Genomic DNA, 25209 nt, shown 5'->3' with positions numbered 1-25209 from the left:
TTTCTCTGTATTTTGATAGATAGATAGATAGATAGATAGATAGATAGATAGATAGATAGATAGATAGACAGATAGATATAGAGAGAATATATATTCTCTATATATAAATATATAGGAAACTGAGTCAAATTTACAAAAATAAAAGTCATTCCTCAACTGATAAATGGTCAAAGGATATGAACAGGGAGTTTTCAGATGAAGAAATTAAAGCTATCTATAATCATATGAAAAAATGCTCTAAATCACTATTAATTAGAGAGATGTAAATCAAAATAACTCTGAGGTACCATATCATACCTATCAGATTGACTAATATGACAACACAGGAAAGAAGATAAATGTTGGAGAAGATGTGGGAGAGTTGGAACACTAATTCATTCATTGTTGGTGGAGCTGTGAACTAATCCAATGATTCTGGAGAGTAATTTGGAGCCCAAAGGGCTACAAAAATCTGCATACCCTTTGACCCAGCAATATAGCTTCTAGAACTATATCCCAAAGAGATCATGAAAATGGGAAAGGGTTCTGTATATACAAAAATATTTATAGCAGCTCCCCAGACCAAGAACTGGAAATTGAGGGGATGCCCATCAGCTGGGGAATGGCTGGACAAGTTGTGGTGTATGAATGTAATGGAATACTATTTTTCTATAAGAAATGATGAACAGGAAGACTTTAGAGAGGCCTGGAAGGACTTATATGAACTGATGCTGAGTGAAAAGAGCAGAACCAGGAGAACACTGTACACAGCAACAACCACAGTGTGTGAGGAATTTTTCTGGTAGACTTAGCCCTTCACAGCAATGCAAGGACGTAAAACATTCCCAAAGGACTCTTGAGGCAAAATGCCATCCACATACAGAGAAAGAACTATGAAACTGGAGCACAGAATGAAGCAGAATATTTTTCTCTTATATTATATTTTATTTCGTTTTGTTTTTTCTCATGGTTTCTCCCATTCATTTTAATTCTTTGCAACACGACTAATGTGAAAATGTAATAAGAATGTATTGTAGAACCCATATAAGATTGCATGCCATGTCGGGGAGGGGATGAGGAGGAAAGGGGAGAAAATCTAAGACTCATGGAAGTGGTTGTAGAAAACTGAAAACAAATAAATTAATAATTTAAAGAAAAATAGATCTCTCTGTATTTTCTCTGAAGTCCAGTGTGCTGATTTTTCCCCTGAACTAACTGAATGATACATGTGCTTGTCTTTCCTTTAAGAGAAGCAGATCAAAGAACCTGTGATAGCAGGTCTCCCATGTATGTTGGGGTGCTTACTGTTACAGTATCTAGCTGTAATCAGTTGGCAGCTGCCATCCTCTGAAGTATGGGCAGCCTCTCTGAGAATCTCTATGATATTTTCACATAAACTTAACACAAAGTTTGTTTCACTTGTGATCTAATATAATAATAATAAAAACTAGCATTTATATAGAACAGAACACTTTATAAATGTTATGTCATTCAATCCTCACAGCAAACCTGGAAAATAGGGTCTCTTCTTATCCTTATTTTACAGATGCGGAAAACAAGGCAGAAATAGGCTAAGTGACTTGCCCTGGGTTATGCAGTTAGGAGCCAGGATTTTAAAGATTTTTGTGATTCCTAGTCCAACACTCAACCCACATCCACTTTCCTGAGAAAACTTCCAGAAGACACATTGCTTATATTGTGTCTAAACATAGAGGAAAAGCAAGAAATGAGAATCGACTATCATATGGGGCAGAACTGTGCACTTCAGAACAAAGAAGGACCCAAACACAGTCAGTTAACAATGAACTGTCTTTGTCCCAATGGTTATATTCCTCCCCCAATAGCAAGTATAGGACAGTACTAGAATGCACCAGAGAGAAAGCAGAGCATAGCACACTCTTCACTAACGACAGAATCAAAAAGCAAACCACAAAATCCCCTTACGCACCAAACTGGGCCCCTTTTTTGTTCTTGCCAATGCAGCAGCAGAAATGCTCTATATATACGAGCGGCTGTTGCCGCTCCCCCGAGGACACTGCATCCATCACCAACCAGACATGGGAAAGGTGAGTAAAGTATTGCCAGGGGCAGGGGAAGGGTGCCACAATTTAAGGGGCAGGATGAGAGGAAACAAGAGCCATGAATTCTTCTCCCTCTGCAGATCACCTTCTACGAGGACAGAGGCTTCCAGGGCCGCTGCTATGAGTGTAGTAGCGACTACCCCAACCTGCAGGCCTACTTCAGCCGCTGCAACTCCATCCGGGTGGATAGTGGCTGCTGGATGATTTACGAGCATCCTAATTACTCAGGACATCAGTATTACCTGACAAGGGGAGAATATCCTGACTACCAGCAATGGATGGGCTTTAATGACACTATTCGGTCCTGTTGTCTGATACCTCAAGTGAGTTCTGCCTCCGTGAGCTAAAAATTAGGGGGCCAGAAAGTTTTTCTCAAAGAAAAAAAAGAAAAGAAGAGAAAAGTCTAGCGAGTTTCAAACTGTGACCCAAATACAGATAAACACAGCAGAAATGCCCAAGAAGACGCTGAGAAATGCACTCTAGGAAAGAACTTATGACTATAGAAAATAATCAGTTGCTTTTATTATATCTACTAGCATTATTTGGTGGTTCTGAAATAATTTCAAAAGTCCATTTTTAGAAATTGTTCAGAAATGAAAAGCAAAAACAGCCATCAAGTAATATATAGGCTAACTGTGGCCCTATGATGCGGCTAACTGTGGCCCTATGATGCAGACATTCAGAAAGTAAGAAGTAGACAAATTCTTCTACAGATCATTTGGAAGTAGGGGGAAGAGGAAGGGAATAAGCATTTATATAGTGCCTACTATGTGCCTCATGCAAATATTATCTCATTTCATCTTCACAACTACCCTAAGAGATAGGTGCTCTTATTGTCTCCATTTTACAGATGAGGAAACTGAGGCAAAGAAGGGTTAAGGGTTAAGATGCCCAGAATCTCACATCTAGTAAATATCTGAGGTCATATGTGAATTCAGATCTTCCTGACTCCAGGTCAGGAGTAAAAAATATTAGCAATAGCAATTCCTGGAAGAATATATTCTTATCTTCTTCTTTGTTATAATGTGGTCCCTGTTAAGCTTCTTTATCCTATACAATAAATAGAAGAAAGTCATAAGAAGATATATTTAATGATTTAGCCTCTATAAAAAACAGATCAAAAGAATATCAGAAATACACCAAGTAATTTCAGAATTTCTATTTATTTCATCTATTCATCCAATGAAAATATATTAACATGCTAAACTATCAATGAGCTGAATTCTGAAAATGGCTCAATTTGTTGGGGTTTTTTTTCCTTCTGTTTGTTGCCCAAGCAGACTGGCTCCCACAGGATAAGACTGTATGAGAGAGAAGAATGCAAAGGTTTAATGTCAGAGCTCACCGATGACTGCCCTTGTATCTATGACCGTTTCCGACTGAATGAAGTCCACTCCTTCAACGTGCTAGAAGGCTGCTGGGTCCTCTATGAGCTGCCCAACTACAGAGGAAGGCAGTTCCTGCTGAGACCTGGAGAGTACAGGAGATACCTGGACTGGGGAGCCATGAACACCAAGGCAGGCTCTTTAAAGCGGGTTATAGATTTATACTGAAATCTGCTTATGCTACCATCTTCTCATTTTGGAACCTAATAAAGTATTTAGTTTGTATTATTGGCATGTAATGTCTCCAGTGTTTATTTTATATTACATATGAATAAATACAGTTGTAAATGCTTTAGTACTGAAAGGCTTTGAGATGAATGGGGGTAACTTGCCTTCTGGAGAATTCATCAAGGAAAGTTTTAAGGAGAAGGTAAATCTTGGGCAAAATTTAGAAGGATGGGAAGGGAAAAGACATACCTGGACCTTGGGGCAAAAGCAGGAGGCTGAAATGACCAAACCTTGAGTATGAGATAAAAAGTAGGTTTGTCCTGTTAAAACAAAACATATGATTGCGCTCTCTCTCGCTCTCCCTCTCCACATAGATATACATATATATATACATACATATATATATACACACACGTGTATATATATATATATATATATGTATATATATATATATATATATATATATATATATGATGCTGATAGTTAAATGAGAAACAAATGGCTAACCTTGAAACACATGCTAGGAAATTTAGTTTTAATATAAGAAGTATTGGGGACACGAGGTGGCCACATTTTAATAAAATGCTACTAATTAAGATTACAAGATGCAGAGCAAGAGAGGAAGTGTAACATTAACAATTTTTAATTTTGATTATTTTATTAAAATAATGGCATTAATAATAATATCTAGCACTTCTGCAGTTTTACATATTCAGCTCATTTACTTTTTACAAATGGAGAAACTGAGGCAAAGAGGGTTAAGTGACTTACCCAAAGTCACATCACTAGGAAGTATCTGAGGTCAGGTTTGAACTCAGGAAGATGAATCTTCCTGACTCCAGACCCAAACCTCTATGCACTATGGTGCCACCTAGCCATAATTTCTAGTCTTACTGAGAGTTTGACTAACTAGTCCAGAGTCATATAGGAAGCACATATTTCAGATACAGGACTTGAGCCCAGCTTGTCCTGGCTTTGAGACTGCCTACCATCTCTGCCATGGTGCCTCTCACTTTGAAGCAGAGCATAATATAAACTACATCAAAGATTTGGGATTTTCTAGGTATGGAGCCTCTAACATTGAAGACTGCAAGTCATCTCTAATTCAGTAGATGCCCAATGACTTAACTCAATTCAACAGGCATTTGTGATGTGTAAGGTACTTGGCTAATAGCGGAAGATTTAAAAAAAAAAGGGAAAAGAGTCCCTGTGATTAAGGACCTTACAGGAGACAATCAGTAAACAGATAAAAATAGATATTATAAATGGAGAAAGTGTCAACTGAGCTCTGACAACCAGAAAGGTCCAGAATGGCTTCCTGTAGGAGATATCTTAAAGAGTTACCAGAAGCTTAGAGAAGTTATATTATTCCTTCATGCATGGGCAGTTAGTGAAATGAATGGAAGCTTCAAAATTGATTATAAGCTCCTTGAGGACAGGGCTTGCTTTCATTTTTGCCTTGTGCATCTACCTGGAACACAGTAGGCTCCTAATAAATAATTGTTGAACTGAATTGTGAACATGTCTGAGGCAGTTTTTGAAACCCAGGCCTTTTTCCTCCAAGTTCAGGCCTCTATCACTACATTCTCTCACCTGATGTTTTAAAACATAAAAAGGCAATAAAATGAGAAAAGTTCATGAAAAAGCTACAGTTCCCTGCATGACATAGAGATATATCACAAATATAGAAATGCTTTAACATGGAAGAATGAAAGGTGAGGCCTAAAACTGAAGACATATGGAAGGAATCTTACACTATTCTTTAGTGCTTTGTTTGAAAAAGTAACTGATTTTAGTTTAGATTTTTCTTTTTCACAAGCAAAATTCTGGAGAGAAGAACATATTACAGCACCAACGTGATAATCATAGCACCTTCAGTGGTTTCTGAATCACAAAATGCAACAGACTCTCCACACAGAAGACAAAACCAAAACATTTATTCAGACTCCAGAAAGCTAAATCCCAAGACCAAAAAGCCAAATCCATCATAGTAACAAAAATCTATAAAACAATAACAATGTAGAGGACAAAACCATCCCCAAGTCTTTCTCCTGCTAGACTTCCCACAAACCAACTCCATCTAAAAAAATCACAAATAAGCTCTCCCACTCATGCTACTTGCTGCCTTTCCCAGCTCAGATTGCTCACTGGTTAACTTCCTCTCAGCTCTGCTCTAGCTCTACCTCTTCCTATTCCACCCTTCCTGTTCCATGTGACTTAGACTTAGGTGACTCAGGCTTTCATGTGACTTAAGCAGGTCATATAGACCTCTTAATGGATGAGAAAGATCTTTCCATTAAGAAGCAAAATTACATTAACAATAAGCAAAAATGCATTATCAATGCACACATCAGTCAGTTTGTATTTATTAAGCATTTACTATATGGTCAGGTACTGTGTTAGACATTGGGGATATTAGTACAAAAAATGAAGCAATTTTTATTTGTCAATGGGCTTAAATTCTAAGAAGAAAAAAATTAATATGTATATCATATTTTAAAAGAATGCATACCACGTGTGAGGTATTGTGGGATCAAAATTGGTGGAATCTGAGAATAAGGTTTTATTAGGAGGGAGACTTCGGGGCTAAAGGCGAATATTTTTCACCAAGGGCCAGTTGAGATTGTTGAAAAAACAGTTTATCACAATCACTTAGAAAGACAAGGTAGATAAATACACAAAGGATCTTTTTAGAACACTTGGGTATCTTCTTCAAGGACCAGCGCTTCTCTAGGCAGATGGTCAGGGGAGGCGGAGATTTACAAGGGCAGCATGTTGCAAACAATGCCAGTGATCACTTTATCAATTGGTTTTTCTTAACTATTTTTATTTATTCGGTTTTTTTAAATGTATAATTCTTTTATTTTTTATGATACCTCTTCCCTGGTTTTTGTTTGTTTGTTTTAGATTATGACATTCATTTCCACAAACTTTTGAGTCCCAATTTTTCTCCCCATCTCTCCCCTCCCCCCACCCCATAATACCTTGCATTCTGATTATCCTTTCCCTCAATGTGCCCTCCCTTCTATCACACCCTGCCCTTCCCTTATCTCCATCTTCTCTCTTTTCTTGTAGGGCAAGACAGATTTCTATACCCCATTACCTGTGTTTCTTATTTCCCAGGTACATGCAATAACAATTCTTAACATTTGTTTCTAATACTTTGAATTCCAACTTCTCTCCCTTCCTCCCTCCCCACCCATCCCCACTGAGAAGGCAAGCAATTCAAACAAGCAATATATGTGTCATTTTTCAAAAGACTTCCATAAAAATCATGTTGTGTAAGACTAACTATATTTCCCTCTATCCTACCCTGTCCCTCCTTTATTTTATTCTCTCATTTGACCTTGTCCCTTCTGAAAAGTGTTTACTTCTAGTTACTCCTTTCTCCCATTTGCCCTCCCTTCTATCATCCCCTTTACCCCACTTGTCCCCTTCTCCCCTACTTTCCTGTAGTATAAGATAGATTTTCATACCAAATTTAGTGAGCATGTTATTCCTCCTTAAGCCATATGTGAAGAGAGTAAGTTTCACTTTTCCTCTCTCACCTTTTCCCTTTTCTCCTCCATTGAAAAAGATTTTTCTTAACTCTTTTATGAGTGATAATTTGCTCCATTCCATTTCTCCCTTTCGTCTCCCAATATATTCCTCTCTCATCCCTTAATTTTATGTTTTTATAGATATCATCCTTTCTGATTCAACTCAACCTGTGCTCTCTGTCTCTCTCTCTTTCTCTCTCTCTCTCTCTCTCTCTCTATATATATATATATATATGTATACATATATATATATATATATACACGTGTGTGTGTGTGTGTGTGTGTGTGTGTGTGTGTATAATCCCTCTATCTACCCAAATACTAAGAAAAGTCTCAAGAGTTACAAATATTATCTTTCCATGTAGGAATGTAAACAGTTCAGCTTTAGAAAGTCCTTTATGATTTCTCTTTCATGTTTACCTTTTCATGCTTCTCTTGATTCTTGCATTTGAAAGTCAAATTTTCTCTTCAGTTCTCGTCTTTTCATCAAGATTGCTTGAAAGTCCTCTATAGAAGTATTATACTCAGTTTTGCTGGGTAGGTGATTCTTGGTTTTAATCCCAGTTCCTTTGACTTCTGGAATATCCTATTCCAAGACCTTCAGTCCCTTAATGTTGAAGCTGCCAGATCCAGAAGCTGTGTTATCCTGATTGTATTTCCACAATACTCAAATTGTTTCTTTCTAGCTGCTTGCAATATTTTCTTCTTGACCTGTGAACTCTGGAATTTGGCTACAAAGTTCCTAGGAGTTTCTCTTTTTGAATCTCTTTCAGGAGGTGATTGGTGGATTCTTTCAATATTTATTTTGCCCCTTGGTTCTAGAATATCAGGACAGTTTTCCTTGATAATTTCATGAAAGATGATGTCTAGGCTCTCTTTTTGATCATGGCTTTCAGGTAGTCCCATAATTTTTAAATTGTCTCTCCTGGATCTATTTTCCAGGTCAGTTGTTTTTCCAATGAGATATTTTACATTATCTTCTATTTTTTCATTCTTTTGGTGTTGTTTTGTAATTTCTTGGTTTATCATAAAGTCATTAACTTCCCGCAGCTCCACTCTCATTTTTAAAGAACTCTTTTCTTCAGTGAGCTTTTATAGTCTTATTTTTTTTTTCCTTTTCTGGGCATTTTCCCAGCCAGTGACTTGACTTCTGAGTTTTCTTTCCACACCCACCATGCCTCCAGATCTGCCCAGCCAGTGCTTGGGGTCTGAGATTCAAATGCTGCTTCCCAGCCTCAGGGCTTTGGGCAAGGGCGGGGCTGCTATTCAGTGTGAGATTAAGTTCAGGTGCTTGGGTGGGGGCAGGGCCACCACACAAGGCTCAGTTCCCTCAGGGGGTTTATGCAGAGACCTTCAACAATGGATGTGGGCTCCTGCCTGCTTGGGGAGCCCCTGTCTGCCACAGCCCCAGCTGTTGCCTCCCAAGGGGGCCTGAGTTATGGGGACACCCAACTCCCCTCTCGACCAGCCAAAGAGACCCTCTCACCAACCCTTGTCACCTGTGGGTGGAGGGACCTGTGGCCACTGGAGATTCCATCCCTGAAGCCTGCTGGGATCTGCTCCTCTTGGTGCCATGTGGCCAAGGCAGGGCTGGGCTCTGCTCTGGGTCCGGTGCATGATGGACCTTTTGCATCAGGTTTTCAGGTCTCTCTGGAACAGAAATCTCATCTGCTCCATTGTTCTGTGGCTTCTGCTGCTCCAGAAGTTGTTGGGAGTTCTTCTTTACAGATATTTTATGGGCTGTGGGTTGGGAGCTAGCATATGTGTGTCTTTCTACTCCACCATCTTGGCTCCTCCCCTCTTCAGTGAGCTTTTGAACCTCCTTTTCCATTTGGCTAATTCTTCTTTTTAAAGCCTTCTTCTCCTCATTGGCTTTTTGGACCTCTTTTTCAAATTGAGTTAGCCTATTTTTAAAGGTGTTATTTTCTTCAGCATTTTTCTGGGTCTCCTTTAGCAAGCTGTTGACTAGCTTTTCAAGCTCTTCCATGGCCTGAGCCCACTGCATATTCGTTTTGGAGATAATAAATGCAGAAGCCTTGACTTCCTCTGACAGTATGCATTGTTCTTCCTCATTCAAAAGGATGGAAGGAAATACCTGTTCACCAAGAAAGTAACCTTGTATGGTCTTATTTTTTTCCCCTTTTATGGGCATTTTCCCAGCCAGTTACTTGACTTCTGAATCCTTTGTCAAGATGAAGGTCCTAGTGCTCCTCCTGACCTCAAGACCATGCTCAGAGCTAAGATTCAGATCAGCTGCTCAATTACCCCAGGGGCTTTTGGCTGAGTGCTTAACAAATGGATGACCCTGTTGCTGCCACCCCTACTGCCACCACCACTGCCTGGGGCCAGTGCTGGGGGGGGGGGGACTCTGGACCCCTCTCGAGCAGTTGGGAAAAACCTCTTATTGACCTTTGAAGCTTTCTTTGGAGCTTGTGGGTTGAGAGATCTGAGATCTTCTCTGCTGAGGATTCTGCCCTGGAGGCATGCTCTGGTCCTACTCTTCCCAGTGCCTTGCAGCCAGGGCTGGGCTCCACTCTGCTCAGCATCCAGTGGGATAGACCTTTCCTGCGGCCTTCCAGGTTACCTTTGGCTGGACATCTCTTTCACTCTGTCATTCTGTGGCTTCTGCTGCTCTAGAATTTGTTGAGAGTCATTTTCTACAGGTATTTTATAGGCTATGGGGGAAGAGCGAGAGTATGTGCATCTTTCTACTCCACCATCTTGGCTCCACCTCCCCTATTTTTATTTATTCTTAAGGGAAAGTACAATTTGATGGAGGAGTGGCATATTCATAAATAGCTATGATAATATAAGACAAAAGGCATCAATAAAACTTATTTTTATAAATTAAAAAAATGAGGGAGTGGGCTAAATAACTCTAAGCTACCTTCTAGGTATAAGTCATGACTGAAAGTATTGAAATTACTTACATTTATTGAGTACTTTGAAATTAAAATTCCTAATACAAGTAATTCCCTAATTGAGAAATGGTCAAAGGATACAAACAGGCAGTTTTCAAATGAAAAAATTAAAGCTTTCTATAATCATGAAAAATGCTCTAAATCACTATTGATTGGAGAAATGCAAATTTAAAATGCTGGTACCACCTCACACCTATCAGATAGTTTAATAGGACAGAAAAGGAAAATGATAAATGTTGGAGCTGTGGGAAAATTAGGATATTAATATATTATTAGTGAAGTTGTGAACTGATCCAGCCATTACAGAGAGTAATTTGGAACTATGCCCAAAGGGTTATAAAACTGTGCATATACCCTTTGATCCAGCAATACCACTACTAGGTCTGTATCCCAAAGGGAGTGTAAAAAATGGAAAATGACCTACATGTACAAAAATATTTATAGCAGCTCTTTTTGTGATGGCAAAGAATTGGAAATTAAGGGGACACCCATTAATTGGGGAAATACCCACTAAACATGCAGGAGTTAGAGAATCTCCATCTCCATCAAGGAAGGAGTAGGTGTGGTCACACAAATAGACCAAGAACCTAAAGAGAGGAGTGTCACAGAAACCCAGGGAGAAAAGAATGAGGGCTGGCCAGAATCATCAAAAAATTCAGGATAAAGAGTGAGAAAGAACTATCAGATTTAGCAATTGAAAGATCAGCTTCAAGCATGTGATAGGGAAGCAATATGGATTTCAAGAAGATGAAAAATGAGAAAGTAATTTTAAAAACTGACAGCAGCAAAGATAAATGCTTTTCAGAAGTCTGGCAAAGAAAAGGAAAGAAACAAAATAATAGCTCAAAGGGACAGTAGGATCAAGTGATGCTTGGTTTTTGTTTTTAGGTTTGGGAAGACCTACATGTGTTTGTAGGCAGAAAGTGGAAAACCAGTAGATAAGACAAGATGGAAGATGGTATACAGAAGGATAATGCATGGAACAAGTTCCTGGATGAGTCAAGAAAAGATGGGATTGAGGGAACAGTTAAAGGGATTGACCCTAGAGAAAAGAAAAGTCAACTCCTTTTCAGAGGCAGAAGTAAAAGAAGAAAAGGATAGGTGAGATTGGGGAGTTTCACAGGATAAAACAGAGAAGAAGGGACTGATAACAGAGCAGTCTATCTTTCCAGTAATGTAGGAGGCAAGGACATCTGCTGAGAGCAGAGGGAGCGGAGGAAGCTTTGAGTATTTGAGAAGGGACTTAAAATAGCATGAGGGGTGGAAATAAGATAAAAAGTCAATCAAGAAAAAGGAAAATTTTTTTGGAGGACCCAGTGAAGACCCCACTGAGAGTAGAGAAGAATTGATAGTGGACCCATTTTAAAGAGGGGTGTGACTTCCTTTGACAACATACCACCATATTCTGTTACCTAAACTTTATTTCCATAGAACCAGTTATGAACATTAGTTGAAGAATATCTGTACTCCTCAATGAAACTCGCTAGATAAATGGAGAAACTTACAATTGCCAATCTCTCTTTACAATTCTGAATATTTCCACTGAAAGAGGGAGAAGATTGAAGTGAAAGCAGATTTGGTAACTAAGAAATTTAATCACTTCCTGGCTAAATACTCAATCACAATCTTGGAGACTGAGAACCTAACAGTCTTCTTTAACTCAAATAGTTATATGGAAATTGTCCTGCTGAGATCTATTTCAGCTTACTTAATTTTAAATTTATCACCACACATTATTCAAATTCCAATATCAAATTATCATCCCCACTCAGGAAGGAAAAATCAAATTTTTTTTAAGCAATCCAATATTTAAGTTGAAGAATTACTTTACCTGCTTGACCCTGGAAATATTTCCTGCTGAATTTATTCTTTCTTCCTTTTTGCCCCATGTAGAAAGGTTTATGTAGTATCAAGATCCTGTGAAATTTATAACCTTACACATCTGTAGCATTTTTAAAAGTCATAAAGAAATGAATGAATGACAATTGTCTTTTAAATACATCCTATGTCCCTGCTCTGTGCTAAGCCCTGGAGATACAAATACAAAAGAAATTAAGTGTATGCCCTCAAAAAGCTTATATTCAAATGGAGAACACTACCCACATGGGAGATTAGTGGCCATGGAGGGACATTTCCTTACAAGGATGGTGAATTGGGCAGTCATAGGGGAGTAGGTTGACATATGACTTCTAGGAATAAGAACAGAGTTGATTGAATCATGGCTCCAGGAGTGAGAAAGGGGGAAAATTGAGGAAGGGAATAAATATTTATATAGCACTTCCTATGTGCCAGGCACTATGCTGAGTACTTTATAACAATCCTATTACAGATGAGGAACCTGAAGTGAAATGACTCACCCAAGATCACACAGCTAGTAAGTGTTTAAGCTCAAATTTGAACTCAGGTCTTCCTGACTCTAGGCCCAGTGTTTCAAACATTGAGCCACCCTGCTTGTTTAACTGAAGGTATACACATGGCATCAAGGCTGCTATTGAAACAGATGAGAAGACCTCAAAATAGAAAGGGAAGTAAAGTATAACTGGGACTTGTTTGAAATAGTGGGCCAGATGAGCAAGTCACCAATCAGGACAGCAAGACTACAGGATGGAAGTTGTAGAGATGGCAGGGTTAAAACCTCCAAGGTATAGTTTACAGTCCAGGTAGCATTCATAGTCACTGTGAAGTTTTTCATTCATTGAGGTCAGGGACTGGTTTTTGCTTTTCTTTGTATCCCCAGAGCTTAGCACAATGTCTGGCACATAGTAGGCTCTTAATAAATGCTGGTTAACTGACTGACCATAGCAACATTTTAGTCATTCCTGGTTCTTTTTCATACAACCACCTTGAATCTCAGATTTTCAGGAAGGCACAAGAGAATCTACACTCAACTTATCCTTTGTTATTGGATCTTTCTCCTACTTGAAGAAATTAGCAACCCAAAGGCCAAAAGCCCAAACCAATCAGACCTTCAGTAGTTTATCATACTCATAAATTTTAGTACTTTTATCCTTCCTGTTTCTAATATGGGATGACAGAAAAAAAATTAAGAAAAGAATCATAAAAATATTTAAAGATATATAAAGAGCTTAGAGGAAACTACACTATTTCACTCACAAAAAAAAAGCTTCTGGTTGATTTAGCAACATTATTTGAATGTGTAAAGAATGTAGACAACAGACGACAGCCTGCAATTATCCATTTTCCCCCGAAGCCTAAACAACCAGAAATGTGCTTAAGTTGCAACAAGAAGAATTTGGATTATAAGCAAGGACACATTTCCTTAAGTTGTGAACTTTTATATATTGGAAAAGTATAGCAGGATGAGTTGGGACAACTGTTTTTAAAAGATCTTTAAAAACCAGACAGATTTCTATCTGTCTAGACTTTAATATTCTTATCTAAAGACAGAAAAACAGATGATCAATGGTTATCAAGTTCATTTACTCCTCTTCAAGAAAGCAAAAAACTTCTAACTTATTCTCCCTGCTCCCACTTGAAGCTGAAACAAACCTCACTAGAACAAATGGGAAGGTGAGGACTAATTTTGTTGTTTAATCAATTTTCAGTCATGTCTGACTCTTTGTGACCCTATTTGGGCTTTTCTTGGCAAAGATACTGGACTGGTCTGCTATTTCCTTCTGCAGAGTACTGATTTTACTAGCAATGAAAACGGATACAGGCAAATTAATTCATCTGTATGACCCAATCTTGTTGCCTCTTCTGCTATCACTTCCTGTCACCAGAGAATGTGAGATGGTCCCCTTTTAGGGCTGAATCCCTCAGACTAAAGCCCTCGCCATTTACCTTCTAATCATCTATTCAACAGAACCAAGCATTTTTACTCTCTGTCCCTAATACCTGCAATGTTCTCCCTTCTCATCTCTCCCTATCTCTTTCCTTCTCTCTCTTCCTTCAAGACCTAGCTAAAATCACATCTTCTCCAGGAAGCCTTTCCCACGGCATCTTCCCCCTGTCAGTTATTTCCTATTTATCCCATATATAGCTAGTTTGTACACAGCTATCTTCACATTGTCTCCTCTATTAGATTGATGGCTTCTCAATGGCAGGGACTATTTTTTGCTTTTCTTTGTATTCCAATACAGTGACTGGTCCAGAGTAGGCACTTAATAAATATGTATTAACCAACTGACTGAATATGGAGAAACCTGGATAGAGATGATTGGGAAGAGGTATGGAAGCCTGGTTCCCAGTGAGATAAAGCAAAAGCTCACTTATTAGAGCCCAGGATGCCAGCTACAAAGTACAAGTTTTCTGTGGTGGGAGTACGAAGATGAACACGGGGTTGTTGTGTGGTTTGTCCTTCTGTTCTCAAAGAGGACCATGACACCAGCAACATGATGCCATGACTTGCAAGTGAATTGAATTACAGTGAGAGAAGGCTGTGCAAAGTCACGAGCCTCACTTTCTCCTCCAGAGTCATCTGAGTTTAGTGGCCAGATATAGATCAGGCCGACTGAAGATGGCCCAGAATGCAGTGGGAGACCTTGGACTTTTTAAGCTAAGGTCTATTGGAATTCTCTCTTTGACTGAGGCAATACCCATTCAGTGATTAGGACTGTTTAAGAAGTGAACCAAGGGATGGCCCCTTTAAAAAAAAAATCAAATCAAACTGGGAGACCTTCAAGATTGTTTCTGGCCAAAAGGGAAACAATTACTATTTACATTCACTCTGAGCCATCAGGGACCTCAAAATAACCATTAAGTCAGTGGTGTTTGGACAGGCGCCTATTGTTAGCCCATCAGGAAGAGCTAGAGTGAATTGGGTTTCAGGCCTGGTCTTTAAGAAAGAAATCTATCCAGCAAACTCCAAGAGATCAAAGAATGCTTATAGACTGAATGAATGAATGACTGCTTGCTCAAACTAGCCTGGGAGTGACTTGTAGAGAGCTCCGAGTTTCCTCTATACTGATGGGAAGCCAGACTTGTCACAGCAGATATGTGAGTCAAACCCTCTTTTAACTCAGATTTACTCTCTTATCCTTGGGCCAAGAAGAGAGGAAAAGGCAGGTTTGGAGGCAGTAAATCAGAGGGTAGGGTCTTTCTAAGCAAGGCTGGGTCTGGAGCCATGAGAAATCTGATTAGGTAAATTCCACACCAAACTTTTTAAGTTAATGAAATTGAGATGAGTGTTGCCATCTCCAAAAGGAAGAGGCTAAGGAGAGAAGAGCCTACTTTCTGAGTATGGAAAAGCTTGCTACTCACTGCATAGCATCATATAGTGAATGGGAGGTGAGGACAGACAACTGGGGTGACCAGTGGTTGGACCCCACTTGTGGCTTACTTTTGAATAGCAACACTCCCTGCTTCATTCAAGACTCACCTCAAATCCTACCTTTGAGGGGTCTTTCCCAACCCCTCTAGCTAGTAATGCCTTTCCTTAAGCTTTAGAAGCTTTTAAAAATGCACTAAGACTTTCAGAACAATCTCTCCCTCTCTCCATATATATATATATGTATATAATACATGTATGCACACATACATATACACACACATATATATGCATGTATGTATATACATACACTATATGTAGAATGTGTGTGTGTGTGTGTATATATATGTATATATGTATATGTCCCAAAAATCTTAGTGTAGAGTCTGTCTTACGTATGTGTATGTATATACATATACATACACACAAACACACATACTTACATATACACAAACACACATACTTACATATACACACATGCATACTTATATATGATGTACCTAGTTGTTTTCTTATTTGTCTCTCCCATTAGAATGTAAGTTCCTTTTCCCTTTTTTTGCATCCCAAGTGCTTAGCACAGTTCTTGGCACACAGTAAGCACTTAGTAAATCCTTACTGACTGACTGCTGGTGGTTCCAAAACACCACCTTGACAATCACTCAGGCTCACAATATGGTCACAGAGTCTAATTTTGTCCAAATTAAGAATGGCTTAGAGATTTCTCAGTACCAGATTCCTCTGCTCAGTTGCCTGGTTTTTCCCTTCTGTACTCTCTGAGGAGTTTTAATTTCTTTTCCTAGGTCCCACCATGGTTCCACTTCCAACTTTAGCCCTAGTCAGCAAGCTCCTATGGTCCTTAAGGAAGCAAAGTCCTATCTTTGAAACTCTACAGAATTTATCCTCAGATTCAGGGTCAATTGATTTCCAAGCTGTTTGCTGCCAGTCTCAGAGACATGAAACACTTTCCTCTGCCAGTCCCTACTCAGAAATTCCTGGAACATTTCCACCAGCCCCACGTTCACTGAGATATTCTGCCCACTATATCTCTGACTTCACACTCATTTCTTATTCCTTTTCTCTAGCTGTTTATTATTCATTATTCTCCTTCCCACCCCCCACACACCTGGGCTCAAATCTGTCTTTCATCCATTATTCAGTTTTATTCCAAGGAGTCTGCTGACTATTGACTCAGTCATTACAAATTAACATTTGTATGACATTCTTACTTAGAATATACAAACAGTGATTTCCTGTCTATAGAGTATCTAAGGACTTTATACACTGGGACATGTTTTATCATAAGTATTTGTCACAGAGACTGAAACACAAGAAATAAACATTGCAAACAGGAGGTGTTTAATGAATATCCATCGAATTAAATCTTGTATATTAATATGATAAAAGACTAGGTACAAACAAGCTGAAAGACTTCCAAGGACTCCCAAATGAACCACACTTCAAAAACTACTAAATGGCAGAGAAGTGCAGTGCTTGGGTCAAGAGTCAAGAAGTCCTGAGTCCAAATCCATTTTTTAACAACTATGTGATCCTGGGCAAATTACTTAACGTCTCTCTGCCTCAGTTTCTTTGACTGTAAAATGGGAATAATAATAAGACCTATCTACGAGGATTGATGTGAAGATCAAATGAAGTGACATTTAACATATGGTAAGTATTTAATAGTGTTTGCTCCCTTTCTCCCTCCCCCAATCTCCAGTGTACTAGATGACTTCTCAAGATGAGAAGCCAAAATGGATCCTAGTGTTCTGATCTAAGTTCTTCATTTTGCACATGAGGAAAGAACCTAAGAGCACAAACTATTTTATCTTATCACATAGCTAGCTGATAATAGAGCAGTACTAGACACAGATCTGCTGACTCCCAGGATGCTTCTCTGTGCCTTATTCTTCCTTCCAGCCTAATGAATCAATGATGTAATTGGAAACCCAGCCCCTAATTATTGCTTCTTTCCCTTCTCAGCTTCAACCAATGCCAATTTCATTTCATGTTTATACAAAGTTCTTGGGGCTTTCATGAGATCTAACCAAGCCCAAGAGGTGTGATAAATATGTAATCAATCAACCAGGAATATGTTTTTTTTTATTGAGCTCACTACAAAAAAGTGTTTTGTTTTTATAATTTCATCAACTTGGAAACCCCATGTCTCAGTTTAAAATGCACCCCAAACTGTTTATATCCTGTGTTCATACCATATACCTCTCAGGTAAGATAGAATTAAAGATCTGTATTTTTATAACAAGATATTCATTTGTAGCACTATTTCATAGTAGCAAAGAAACTTGAAACAAGATGGGGGCCTAATAATTGAAGAATGGCTGACAAATTATAATGTCTGAGTGTAACAGAATATTTTTGGTCTATATAAAAAGAATGTAAGAAATTCAAAGAAACATAGGCAGCTAAGTGACCCAGTAGATAAAGTACTGGACCTAGAGTCAGGAGGACTTGAGTTCAAATCTGGCTTCAGATTATGTGGCCCTGGACAAATCACTTGACTATTTGCCTCAGTTTCCTCATCTGTAAGATGAGGATTATAATAACACCTACCTTCCAGGATGAGGATAAAACACCAAAACACTATGTAAATCCTAGCTATTTATTACTACATAGTAGGACTTCTATGAAGTGATGTAGAGTGAAGAAAGCAGAACCAGGAAAACCATAGATACTGCTAAAACAATGTCATGTACAGCAATACTAAAAAGCATATGGATTCTGTGAGATGGAGGTGAGCAAGGCATATATTCCAGGCATAAGGAATGACAATTAAACCACGATCAATCAATGGATAAGTATTGATTAAGCACCTACTACATGCCAGGCATAATAGCATTGAAGACATGAATAAAAGAATGAAACATTCCCTGCTATTGAGGAGCTTACATTCTAACCAGGGAGATGAGTACACATACAAGCATTTGTAGAATAAATATAAAGAGAATAAATACAGATAAACACAAGGTAGTTTAAGAAGGAAGGCATTAGTAATTGGGGGATCAGGAAAGGTTTCATGTAGAAGATGGATGCCTGAGTTGAGTTTTGAAGGAAGTGGGATTCTAGGAGGTTGAGATGAGCAGAGAGTATATTCCAAGTATGAAGGGTGACCAGTGTGAATGGCAAAGTTTAAATGAATAAAATCGACATTGTTGTCGACTTGGCTTGTGTAGATTATTGATCACTTTGGGGAAATGGGCAAACACATCATTTCTACATTGATTGCAAACCGTCTTCACTTTTAATCCTAGCTTCACTGAGAGACAAGAGAGCTTGGAAAGTTATTATCCTTCCATCTGATTCTCAGTAAGATTGTACTAAAGTGATCCAACATCAAGCGGAGAGGTTCTACTCTTTAGCCTTTTTAAAGGAGGAAATTCCACAGACTTCCTTGGTAATATATTCCAATATCTTATACAACCTTGCAGCAGGAAATTCAAGTAGTTAACCTAAATCCCTCAATATGTGAAAATTACATCTCCTCTTATTGGAATTCACTGTTAAATATTTTATGCAAGGAAGTAACTGGATAATTTTCCCTGGTTAGCTCATATTTTCCATGTTCTATAACTTTTTATACTCTTTTCCCAATTGCACATTTTCCATTCTTCCTATCTTATATAACATGATTGACACTTGAGGCCATTTTCCAAAGACAGAGACTCTGAAATAGCTGAAACTCTACCTCTATTATGAAGTAGACAATGTCCCAAATTATAGTTCTTCAAAAGGCCTCAATAGGAATCCCTGTATTGACCAAGGTCAACAACTCGAATGTACGAGAAAGAATGAGAGCAAAACATACAATGAACCCCTTCGGACGATGACACAGAACAGAAAAAAGAGGACGTGAAAATCCCCTTACTAGCCACGCTGGGCCTCTTTTGTGCTGTTCTTGCCGACGCAGCAGCAAACCTGCTATATATATTGGGGCTGTCGCTGCTGTTGCCCATCGCACAGGACTCAGCATCAGCCATCACACAGACATGGGAAAGGTGAGCAAAGCCTGAAGCTACCACAAAGTGTCTTGGGGATTTGGCCGACATGTAGTTTGTGGGGCATCAGGCCCATGATTCTTTTTCTTCCATTTCAGATCACTTTCTTCGAAGATCGCGCCTTCCAGGGCCATTACTATGAGTGCAGCAGTGACCACTCCAACCTTCAATCTTACTTCAGTCGCTGCAACTCTGTGCGGGTTGACAGTGGTAACTGGATGATCTATGAGCAGCCCAATTATGCAGGGTGCCAGTACTACCTGAGGAGGGGCGAGTATCCTGACTACCAAGAGTGGATGGGCCTCAATGACTCCATCAGATCCTGCCGCATCATCCCTCATGTGAGTTTAGCTTTGTGGATTTGGACTCAGAGGGTTCAAATCACAGACCTGCCATGTATTGGCTTTTTAATCTTGAGCAATTCATTTCACCTCCATGGTCCTTAGTGTTTTCATTTGTAAAATGAGATTCCATGGCCTCAAAGGGTCCTTTCAGTTCTAAATCCATAATGCTATAATACTAAGAAAAGGCCAGTGGACTTCAAATTAAAATTTTCAAACTATGTGAAAATGTATGGGCATTTGACAAGCAAATATTCAGAATAGTTGGCAGAGTTCAGATAAACTTAAAAAAGAAGGTACATTTTATTCAAATTTAATAAAGGTTTGCCAATAAATACAGAGAATGATGAACAGCTAATATATTAACAAGTATTGATTAAACACATAGTATGTGCCCCATACACAATAGGTGCTGTAGTAGATACAAAATGTATGATATGATCCTTACTCTTGAGGTACGCAAGAGGAATGACTAAGGCACATGAAACCAAAAAAAAGTGCTAAACAAGGTAGTCACCACAAGAATGACAGAAAATTAGAAGGGAGAAATCCAATACAGGTGGTTTTTCCTTATTCCTTATTTTCCTGATTTACCTTCAGGCAATGTTTACACTAAGATATGTTGCATTTATACCTTGGTGTTCTTGAAAATTTATATTTGAACTCAAGGAGAGCTGTGTTTTGGGTCTGAGATGTCCTGATGATAGGTGAAAAATTACTGAATTAAAATCACACTGACTGATATACACTGCCAGGATATCATAGAATCTTGGTAGATAGATTAGGTAGATAGACAGATAGATATCAAGAATACTTGACAAATGTAAATATTATAAACATTTTCTAAGATTTAAGTTTTAAATCATTACTGAATCATTTATTCTGTAGATGGACTTAATAGGTCAAACTTCACTTTATTTGGCAGGAAAAAAACCTTTTCTTCCAAACTAAGCCAAGGGACCAAAAATATTAGTAAACTAGCATATTTAAAAGGAAATCGTTCTACAGATTGAAGACCACATAGTGATCAAGGAATTATGTCATCCTCAGAGGCTTTCTGACCCAGTTGAGTACCTCTCTTGGTTCTTCTAATGACAAATTATATGATGTGAAGAATGTTACTGTTTCTATACTTCCCAAACTCACCATCAATGAAACAAGTGTTTTACAAATTTTACTTTGTACAGTGAAATATACTGGATGGTCTTTTGAAAGGATCAAGTTAACTAACCCAGTCTGTGACTTTTAATTAAATGTGGAAAAACTCTCACTTTTCATTTGTTTGCCTTTTCTCTTGATGGCATCAGCAGACTGGATCCCACAGAATCAGAATCTATGAGAGAGAAGACTTCCGTGGCCAGATGGCAGAGCTCAGTGAAGACTGTTCTTCCCTCCAAGACCGCCTCCATTTCCATGAGGTTTACTCCCTCAATGTGTTAGAGGGTTGCTGGATTCTTTATGAGCTGCCCAACTACAGAGGAAGACAATATCTGCTGAGACCCGGAGAATACAGAAGATTTCAAGATTGGGGGGCTACGAATGCCAAGGTGGGCTCTTTGAGAAGGGTCATGGATTTGTACTAAAATATGTTTACACTCATCGTTTCTCAATCTGGAAATTAATAAAATATTTTCTGTGTGTTCCTGGCATTAATTGGTCCCTGTGTTTTATTTGGCTCTTCTGATAGAAGCAGGGTCCATCTCAGGATGATCTGAGGTTTTGGGTTTGAATTGGAATGAAATGTGACACCCTTTGATCAGAACAGTTAACAAAAAGGAGGTTTATTTAGTCGTAGTAGAGAAAGGATATTTAGCAAGGATACATCATTGATGCCCATATTTGGTTCTCTGGTCAGAAGCCTGAGGGAAGAGTTCCTAACTCTTTAAAAGAGTACTGAATTTGTAGAATGAGATAGATTCCATTAATCTGATCTCATTTCATTTCTACTCCTGGGTAGTATCTTTTTAAAAACAAAATAACAAAAATACAGGATAAAAGGCTTGCAAACTGTGGTCCCATTTAGAGAAATTCTCAATGGGCTAGGGGTTGAGAGCTGTCCCACCACAAATGAGTGGATATAAAGAAATACACATCTGAGTGGACCACAGACGTTTATGAGAAGTAAAACTGGATCAGAAAAAAAATACCTGGCAGAGTAAGGAAACAATCCCAGAAGTGGACACCAACTGCAGTCAGCTAAAATAAAGAAAGGGGAGAGAGAGAAGGGAAACTTTCACATTCCCCTCCCCCAGCAAGTCTACTTTAGGACAAGCTCCAGTGATAAAACATAATCTTTATGCCTCTCTAACCCTTCCCAATGTTTTCAGTTCTCCTCCCTGTGATTTTTTTCCCCTGGAAGAAGAAACCACATCTCAGATTCTAGCCTTGCCATTGCTTTCTGTTGAGACCACTCCCTGACAGTTTCTTCATCCTTTCTTCTATTGGGAGCTGCCATAAAGATGAACGCTCAGAGTCTCTCTGGTTCTTCTTCTAGCTCCTTGCTTCTTTTTTTTTTTTTCTAGGCTCACTCCAAGTCCCAACCTATTATTCACATCATATGATAATTCCTTGACCAGAAAAGAGATAAACAAAATCTCACAATCCCAGAAGTCTATGACGGATCAGGCCACTCCTGGTCCTGAGAAGAAGAATTTGTCTTTTTTTTCCAAAAGGCTATTACTCTGCTATTATATAAATACAGGAGCCATATCTGTGACACATCCACATGTGCACACGCACATAACTTCCAAGTTACTTTTAGCTCCATGGTCTGATCAAACTATTACCCATACCCCCCTTCAAACTCTTTGTATGTTTTTCCAGACCTGGGATTTTGTTAGAGCGGAGGCCTATCACATAATGAAACTCCATTTATCAATTTTTTTTCAGGCCAAAAACTGTTGTGCACTTTATAGAAGTAGAAAGTTACCTGGAGAGGATTAAAAAGTTGGTTATAAGAGGAGAGTTTGAACCCAAACCATTCTGACTCTCATCAGCTATCTAAACACTAGAAAAGTGGTATCTCCATAATGCATCATAGATACAGATAATTCATTATTACCTATGCTAACCAGTGTGAGAAAACAGGTAATTAGACTCACACTTCTCCATGCATGCAATCAAACTTTATTAACTGAAACATGTAAACAATACTCTCCTCTAAGAACAAACCACCAACCTGAGTCTTGGAGGTTCTGATAAGTTTCTCTTAAAAGGGACTCACTACAAGGTTCATTCTCTGCCCAGTCAGAGGCTTTATGTCTCCTTCTGAGGTGGTCCTCTAGTAATTCTCCATCAATCAGTCAGTCAGCTCGGACCCCTAATACACAAAGACTGCTCAGGTCTCAAGTGGGAGGAAGCCAACCCTAGTCAAGCCACAAGAACAGGATAATGATTGGTTGTTTTGTTTTTTAATACTTCTAGCTGTGGGTGTTCCCAAGTTGTTTACCACATAATTTGAATGGTAGTTTACTACGTAAATTACTAATAAAGCTGTTTATAATATTTTATCGTTGGAGATCTGTCTTATCGGAAGATCCATATATGTTTTTCAGTGTTTAAGAACACATATGTTATTTGCTACATCGTACCACACAAGCATTTATTTTATTATTGAAAAAAACTTGTAGAAAAAATTACTCAAAACAGCTCACTAACAAAATAAAGGCATACAACAAAATGGAATCAGTTATGCTAAACTGACAAACATTTCTACTATTTTATTAAGGTAATAAAACTTATTCTCACTATCCCCTCCCATTCAACTTTTTAATTTGGTAAATTTATACTCTCCTTCAAAAAGAAAGGTACAACTACAATTGCTAAACAACCTCAGCATGGAAATAACACCTCAAAGTAGTGTTTCAGAATGGGGCACTGAGGGCCTTCACCATTGCAGGACCCATACCTATCATATCTCATGAAAATCCACTTTATAACAAGCATTTCTCTTGTAACGGGGCCCATCAAGCATTGTATTCTGCACCACTGATTATTGGTTGGACAACCAATGCCCTTCCTTCCATTCTACCCTCTCTCACCTGTCACTTTACATTGCCAGTCAAAGTTTACTCCCCTTTTCCTTCCCCTCTTTGCCTCTCTTTCTTCCCCTCCTTGCAAAATTCACCAGCTGCAGATTCTTGGCCCATTCATAGGATTATAGGATCGAAGATTTAGAAGCGGAAGGGACCTTAGAGGTCATCCAGTTTTCAATCCCCTCATTTTGCAGATGAGGACAATGAGGTCCAAAGAGGTCACACAGATAGTAAATGGATTTGAAACTGTCTTCTTACTTCAAATCCAGCATTACTGGCAGATATAACCACAGATAATCAACAATTTAATAAAATCTAAAAAGTGCTATTTTTTCCCTTAAGAGTGCTTTTTTCCCAATTACATGTAAAGATAGTTTTCAACATTCATTTTCGTAAACTTTTGAGTTCCAAATTTTACTCCTACTCTCCCCAAGACAGCAAGCAATCTGACATACATGTGCAATCATTTTAAACATATTTCCACATTAGTCATGTTGTAAAAGAGGAATTAAAAAAAGGGAAAAACCAGGAGAAAGAAAAAACCAAAAAAAAGTGAAAATAGTCTGCTTCAGTCTGCATTCAGAGTCCATAGTTCTTTCTCTGGATGTGGTTAGCATTTTCCATCATGAGTCTCAAAAATGCTGTTTTACAGATAAATAGACATGCAGTTCTCTCTCTCTCTCTCTCTCTCTCTCTCTCTCTCTCTCTCTCTCTCTCTCTCTCTCTCTCTCTCTCTCTCTCTCGTCTCTCTCTCTCTTCTATTTAGGCAACGTAGAACTTAGCGTCAGAAACCTTCAGTTTATTATTATCACAAAGTCTGTAACTTTGGACAGGTGGTTTGTCTTAGGAATCTGGCTGTCTTTCATAGCATTGGTGGTGTGAGGAGGAAGGGGTGTAGTGAGTCTGTTGACAGCACCAGGACTACAGAAGCAAAGCTTTGTCTTGTTCATACAGCCATGATGCAAAACGGGCAGAGATCACTGAGAATCCCCAACAGCAGGAGAGAGGCAGATAGATCAGAGAGTGTGATTTCTAGGACACTAGCAACACCTGAAAAGACCTTGGGTGAAATCAGAACATGAGTCCCAAATAAAAACCAACAAAGGGGAGATAAGAAAGTCCAAGCTCAAAGGCAGGAGCCAGAGCTCAGCATCCTCTGGCACATCAAACCTGCCCTGCTCCTCTTTCAGACAGCAGCCTCACTTCCCTTTCCACTTGAAACGCCATAGCAGGGCTGTCACAGATGGCAGCAGACACTACCAATACTTAATCGTTTCATTAATATATTCTGCCTCCTAAGCATGAGCTTACGCTCCTTGAGAGCAGGGATGGAGCTGTATTTCTATTACATTTCCCTCAACACAACACAGTGCTGAGCACAAAGTACAAACCAGTACATTGATTAGAAGAATCCTTAGATTCTGTCTAGTCAAGACCCTTCATTTTACACATAAGAAAAGTGAGGCAAAGGGAAGTTAAGTGACTTGCTCAAGGTCACACAGCTAATAAGTATCTGAAGTA

The 25209-nt window shown here is 38.8% G+C and overlaps 2 protein-coding genes across 4 annotated transcripts; both read left to right on the top strand.

Annotated features, from left to right (window-relative positions):
- The first annotated feature begins 1956 nt into the window (after positions 1-1956).
- LOC140511549 (gamma-crystallin D-like) lies at positions 1957-3613 on the top strand. Of its 2 annotated transcripts, none has more exons than XM_072620677.1 (3): positions 1957-2045; positions 2141-2383; positions 3341-3613. In XM_072620677.1, the coding sequence occupies exons 1-3, from the start codon at positions 1971-1973 to the stop codon at positions 3611-3613; spliced, it is 591 nt and encodes a 196-aa protein (XP_072476778.1). In that variant the 5' UTR covers positions 1957-1970. The 2 variants fall into 2 exon arrangements, with proteins under 2 accessions (XP_072476778.1, XP_072476779.1); XM_072620678.1 differs by having other exon boundaries at positions 2037-2045; positions 3338-3613.
- A 15691-nt stretch (positions 3614-19304) lies between these two features.
- Positions 19305-21237, top strand: LOC140511548 (gamma-crystallin D-like). 2 transcript variants are annotated; one of them, XM_072620676.1, is made up of 3 exons: positions 19305-19313; positions 19412-19654; positions 20965-21237. In XM_072620676.1, exons 1-3 carry the CDS (start codon positions 19305-19307, stop codon positions 21235-21237), a joined length of 525 nt encoding a protein of 174 aa, XP_072476777.1. The 2 variants fall into 2 exon arrangements, with proteins under 2 accessions (XP_072476777.1, XP_072476776.1); XM_072620675.1 differs by having other exon boundaries at positions 20962-21237.
- Positions 21238-25209: the final 3972 nt, after the last annotated feature.

This window comes from Notamacropus eugenii, chromosome 6 (genome assembly GCF_028372415.1).
Source record: "Notamacropus eugenii isolate mMacEug1 chromosome 6, mMacEug1.pri_v2, whole genome shotgun sequence".
Lineage (NCBI taxonomy): Eukaryota > Metazoa > Chordata > Mammalia > Diprotodontia > Macropodidae > Notamacropus > Notamacropus eugenii.
Note: the sequence above shows the minus strand (reverse complement) of the source record. Positions and strands in the feature narration are given on the sequence as shown.

What these genes read in the sequence shown, in the direction of transcription:
- LOC140511549 (XM_072620677.1), top strand. Translation starts at nt 1,971, where the DNA reads ATGCTCTATATATACGAGCGGCTGTTGCCGCTCCCCCGAGGACACTGC. An exon ending in ACCAACCAGACATGGGAAAG is followed by an intron (nt 2,046 to 2,140) that starts GTGAGTAAAGTA and finishes CTCCCTCTGCAG; the next exon opens with ATCACCTTCTACGAGGACAG. An exon ending in CCTGTTGTCTGATACCTCAA is followed by an intron (nt 2,384 to 3,340) that starts GTGAGTTCTGCC and finishes TTGCCCAAGCAG; the next exon opens with ACTGGCTCCCACAGGATAAG.
- LOC140511548 (XM_072620675.1), top strand. An exon ending in CCTGCCGCATCATCCCTCAT is followed by an intron (nt 19,655 to 20,961) that starts GTGAGTTTAGCT and finishes TGATGGCATCAG; the next exon opens with CAGACTGGATCCCACAGAAT.